The sequence below is a fragment of the Myotis davidii genome, unplaced genomic scaffold (genome assembly GCF_000327345.1).
Source record: "Myotis davidii unplaced genomic scaffold, ASM32734v1 scaffold573, whole genome shotgun sequence".
NCBI classification, from domain to species: Eukaryota; Metazoa; Chordata; class Mammalia; order Chiroptera; family Vespertilionidae; genus Myotis; species Myotis davidii.
The window spans coordinates 4,749,029-4,754,678 of record NW_006285997.1 but is presented as its reverse complement, the minus strand read 5'-3'; the positions used below and the strand labels follow the sequence as shown (position 1 = coordinate 4,754,678).

The 5,650-nt window shown below is 53.2% G+C and overlaps 1 protein-coding gene across 4 annotated transcripts in view; it reads right to left on the bottom strand.

Annotated features, from left to right (window-relative positions):
* Positions 1-1,530: 1,530 nt before the first annotated feature.
* The window catches only part of ZNF775 (zinc finger protein 775), an 8,372-nt gene continuing 4,252 nt past the window's right edge, over positions 1,531-5,650 (bottom strand). For 3 of the 4 annotated variants that reach the window (XM_015559720.1, XM_015559722.1, XM_015559721.1), the window contains one exon: positions 1,531-5,650. In XM_015559720.1, coding sequence (XP_015415206.1) covers positions 5,508-5,650 — 143 coding nt within the window. In that variant the 3' untranslated portion in view covers positions 1,531-5,507. The other variant, XR_001512774.1, reaches the window with a different exon arrangement.

Sequence of the window (5,650 nt, the reverse complement as noted above, 5' to 3'; positions counted from 1 at the left end):
GGCCGAGGGCTCCAGGAGGCTTCCCGTGTCTGCTCGGCCACAGCCTGATTTCCACTTTGTTTCTGTGATTTCATACACACACACCTCCTCCCACATCTCCCCTCCGCCATTCTCGCGTGCTCTGCTGCACACAATAGAATGGCGGTGTGGAAGCATTCTGCGGCAGCCATGCGCCTTCCTACAGGCAGGGCCAATGGCCGCTGTAGCAGTCACCACCCCGCAAGGCTCGTGTGACAGCTGGACAGGTCCCTAACAAAGGCCTGGGCTGCTCACAGGGTCCCAGAGAACAGATGGCCTGTGGTCCCCTTGTGGGTATTGGTGCCCTGCACTATACCCCCCACCCTGCCCCCAGGGGCACACCAGATGGACAGCCATCACCCGTGTGCTCCCCTGGACAGTTCCAGACCGCTGCTCTCACAGAGACCAGCCTGCCACCCTCCAGCTCCTATTCTGCCTGCATCCCGAGGGCTTACTCAGCTGGACAACCATCTCCGTGACCAGCTCCTCCCATTTCCCTGGATTGGATGATCATCCCTAGCATCAGAGTGGGATTCAGCACACTTTTGTTTGCCCACCAGATTGTGAACTTCAAAGGGCACAGGCTGTGTTTTCAGCATCTTTGGATCACAAGTGCCCAGCATACAATAGGTCCTCAATCCAATGTCTGTTGAATGAATGAATGAATGTTTACAAGCAACACCTGAGAGTTGTGGCGGCCAGCCAGGGCGCTGATGCAGCGTAAGGAATGAGGAGCAGCAGGCAGAACTGCTCCAGTCACAGCTTTGGGCTGGGAAACCTGCAGAGATCCAGCTGCAAATGTGGGGCTCTGGGTGCGAGGTCACATCTGCTCCAAAGTTCTCTTTCCTCTAAACTAAAACCCAAGACGTGACCTATGACATCAATTCAGCCACAACCTTCAACTTGCAGCGGGTCTACTTACCCCCGGGGATGGTTCATTCCTTATGGGGACTGAGCTCTGTTTGGAGAAACCCTTTCCACAGTACAACTCCCACTTCTGTAAATGCTGTGCAGGTAGCGATCATGACAATAATGTCAGCACAGTAACGCCCATAGCTACCACTTACGGAGTGCCTGCTGTGTGCTGGTCCATACAGAATGCTTTAAGTAGGTTACTTGCCCAAGTCTCACAGCTTAAATGGCAAACCCAGAATCTAGTCCCAGGACTACCTGACACCATCCACTATTCCCAACGACAAAAGAAAGCTCTTTCTAGATTTGGGTGGGGGGCGGGGGGGGAGAGAACATTTCTACTTCTCAATAGGAGCATAATTCCTAGAGCTATACTGTCTAGTAGCCACATGTGTTTTAAATTAATTTAAATAAAATTTAAAATTCACTTCCTCAGCCTCGATAGCCACATTTTTAAATTTTTTTATTGATTTGAAAAAGAAAGAGAAAAAAAATGTTAATTTGTTGTTTCACTTGGTTGTGCATTCACTGGTTGATTCTTGCATGTGCCCTGACCAGAGATAGAACCCAAAACCTTGGTATATCGGGACAATGCTCCAATCCACTGAGCTACCCAGCCAGGGCATCACTAGCCACAGGTTAAGCGATCAAGCACCACTGACTGAAGGCTCTGGCATCAGGCAGCAAACAGAGAACATTTTCATCATCCCAGAAAGTTCTGCTGGCCTAGCGCCTCTCCCTCTAGATCTGAGTAACCTAGGAGAAACCGTTCTGTCTTACCCCAGGGGACACGCTACGGGCCACCATGCATTTCCCTCTCTTCTATGCTGTGATCCTGTCAGGGCAGTGATGTGTGAAAACATACTGGTTTCAGCCCCAATACTATTCCTCTTAACAAAGGGCCTAGGATATTTCTTTTCCAAACCCAATTTTTTAAAAAAGAAAAAAATCTCAGTAGCATCCCTAACGTACACTAGGCACTCACTGCCAAGTCCCTACTGGGCCCGCTCTCTCCCAGGTCAGTGCAGCTGCCCGCATCCGCCTTGGCCTCCAAGCCCTCTCTCCCAGGGGAAGCTCCCGGGGCTGGGCACTGGGGCACCAAACCCTGGCAAGGAGGTGGCCACCTTACCGCTGACTTGAAGCTCACGGCGCTTGCCAGAGCACAACCACTTTCCAAGGACCTAAGTCAAATTTCTAGCTCCCGGCCTGCTCCTAAGGATGGAATACAGGACTGTGCCGGCGGTTCTGGACCCCAGCTCCACCACGCTCACATGGCCTGCTAGAAGCGTGGCCACGCGTCCCCACCACAGGCTTGCACTTGCCTGGCCGTGGACAGGATATGTTCTTTACGATTTTTGTTTTAAATGTGGTGGTTTTCTGTTCCCTTCAGCAACCCTTTGATCTCAGCGTGCTCCTGAGCGTTTTGAATTATAAACCACTAGGATAGGCCCGACCTTCTTGTCTTTGACTTCATGGTGTGGCTCTTCCTAAATCTTCTCTGACCTAGTGTTATTATTTTAAAATGAAAGGCAATGGAAATTGAAGTTGACAATGTCAGGCCTCCCTTGGAGAAGCCTGTGATTGTGACCCTGGAAGAGGGTTAGGTTAACTGGGGGCTGGGGACCTGCTGTCGATTTGCAACAGGACCTGCTGGACAAGCCCAACAGTCCCCATCCCCCTTTCCTGCATCGTTACCTGCCCAGGTGACTGCCTGGTGGGAGACTAAAGGAGATGAACAAGAAAGCCTCACTAAGAGAGCCGGGGCTGGGACAATGTGTTCAAGAGCTGGCCATATAGATTGTTCCAAATTGTGTGTGCATTAAAGTGAGATTCTGTGAAGGTCAGTGAGCTTCTCAAGGGGAGAGACTGTGATTGCTATTGACTGAATCATGTCTCTCCCCTCGTCCCCCTCCCCCCAAAAAATCCATATTTAAAGCCCTGCCCCCAATGTGATAGCATTTGGAGATAAGGCCTTTGGGAGACAGGTATGGATGAGGTCCTGAGTGTGGGCTGCTCCTGATGAGATTAGTGTCTCTATAAGTCGAGGAAGAGACCAGAGCACTGTTTGGGGCCCTTCCTCCCTCCCCCCACCACCCACCACCATAAGAGGACACAGAGAAAAGGTTGTCATCTGCAAGGCAGGAAGCTCTCACCAGGGACCAAATCTGCCAGCACCTTGACCTTGAACTTCCCAGCCTCCAGACTGCGTTGGGTAAGCCCCCAGTGGTATTTTATTATGGCAGCCCAACCTGACTGATACAGTGGCTTATGCATCACAGCATCCCTGAAGTCTGGCACAGCGCCTGTCACACAGGAGGCTTGGTTAATGGGTCAATGTGTGTCATCCCCTGTCCTGGTCAACAGGTCATGCAGCTCTGATGGGCTTGGCCCTATCCCCATTGTGACCCAAAGCACCCATTGGTGAGAGAATCCGTCACCTGGGGTCAGCAAGCAGGCATTCTCATGATTTTGCTTGGAGGGAAAAAGCTGTGATTAGGCCTCATTAACCCTAAGTCCTACCAGTACAGCTGTTTGATTTGGTCACTGAACACAGGCCACTTGTGGAAGATAACAAGCGATGGTACAGAAATTCCCCTGCCTGTCTCTGCAGTGTGTGCCTGCCCTGCCCCTCAGGCACCTGCTTCCACGGGCTCCAGCGTTTCTGCAGGTCCGTCCTTGCAGACAGCGGCTCTCTCGGCATGGTATTCTAGGATGCCTTCCTGGAGTAGGTGGGCCCACTTGAGTTGGTCTCCAGATTTGATAAGTGGCAAAGAGGAAGAAGCAAAGGACTCTTGAGCCTTCCCCATGGTTAAGGTAGGTTTGGGGTTGTTGTTTTTGTTTTGTTTTTTATTGATTTCAGAGAGGAAGGGAGAGAGAGAAACATCAATGATGAGAATCGTGGATTGACTGCCTCCTGCACACCCCTACTGGGGATCGAGCCTGCAACCCGGACATGTGTCCTGCCCAACACATGTGAACTACTGCTTCATAGGTCAATGCTCAATCCCTGAGCCACACTGGCCAAGCTAAAGTGGGTTTTGATGAGATCCAAACCTACTGTCTGGGGGAGGAGCCAGGCAGGCATTACAGGGAGAAAGGGGAGCACTTAGGACTGGTGTGGGTCAGAGAGGGGGCCTAGGAAAACCCTTCTGATTTGGCTTCTGCCTGGTCCTGAGAGTTGATTGAAGGATGGGATACCCTGCATGGTCGTGAGATTTCACACTGCATAGTTTATGATCAAAGACCTGGACCACGAGTCAGAGCCCTGGCTGCACACTAACCATTACCAGCACTGTGTTCCCCAGGTAAGCTGAGTCATCACCTCCAAAGGTCTTTCTGTGATGCTACAATTAGAACTCCTCCCAGATGAAAGGGATTAAACAAAACCTGGGAAGAGGGGTAACCAGAAGCCAGGGTGAACACAGCCACGTCCTGGAAAAGGAAACACATCTGTGAGTTCAGAGAACCCCACGAGCCCCGGGAGGCAGGTACATATAGTTCATCCTCCTACAGAATTAGCTAGGTCCCCTCTTTTTCCTCCCACCTATCCAACCCTAGCACCCCAACACCCACCCCTCTCTACAATTCCCTCCCCTCCTGTGGGAAAATATAGTCCAAGCTACAGCTGGGCTGGAGCCCTGGGTTTGGCTTTGGGAAAGCATGAGGAGTGACTCTTGGGGGCTGCAGGTTGAGGGGAACATGTGGAAAGAGATGAATTGTATTGGAAGAGGGAGAGAGAATTGGGTGCGGGCAGTTGCTCTGCTCGTGGCCAAAGCTCCTTACCCTGGTCCTGGGGCAAATGGTCCCTCAGAGCACACAGAGACCCAGAGATCAGAGATCGGAGATCAGGAAGGGAAGCTTAAGAAAGACAATGAGACCATGTGAGATGGCCAAGCCTTCATTTTCCTCTTCTGTAAGGAGCCAAGTCAGTGACCCGCATGCCCCAGGCCCACGGAGTGGGAGCAGCAGGTTTGGCTCTTCCCTGCTGCAGGACCTTCCCAAGCCAGCGAACCTCGGCTGAGACCACACCCCTCCAGCCCCTGGCCGTCTCCCACATTCCCGTCCTGGGGACAGGCGGGCCATAACAGCACCCTCACAGTGGGGCACTCACAGTTGAGGGCCACAGAACCACTCACTCCTTCCAAAACTATGTGTTGAATGGCCATGAAGTGCTGGGCGCCCCTCCCTCGCCTGCGTGTGGCAGGCGGCACTACCGCTGACCAGTCCAGACCTGGGCCATTTCACGCCAGGGAACCTCTCCTTCAGCCCCCAACAGGCCCCCACCTGGTGCCTGAGGGCTGGGATCCCACCTCTGAGGAAGTTTACGGGGTTGGCCCTCAACCTGTCAGGGACACATCCCAGCTCCAGGGTGAGGAATGCCTGATCCCACCGTCTCCCTCAGCCCACGGGGACCTTTTTGCGGTCTCCCTTTGGGGTGCTTCTGGAATTCTGTTCTCAGGCCTTCAGAGCCTTGTGATAGGGTCTTACCCCCTGGGGTGCTAAAAGCCACCATTCTGGCCATTCCCCACAGGCAACCCCGCAAACACCCCCCGCGGGTCCCCTCGGATCCAGGTGCACTAAAGTGCTTCGACCTTGACGCTGGGGGTGGGCGACAGGGTCTCCAGGTGCACGCGCTGGTGCTTGAGCAGGTGCTGCTTCTGGCTGAAGCTGCGCCCGCAGGCGGCGCACCGGTAGGGCCGCTCCCCCGTGTGGGTGCGCC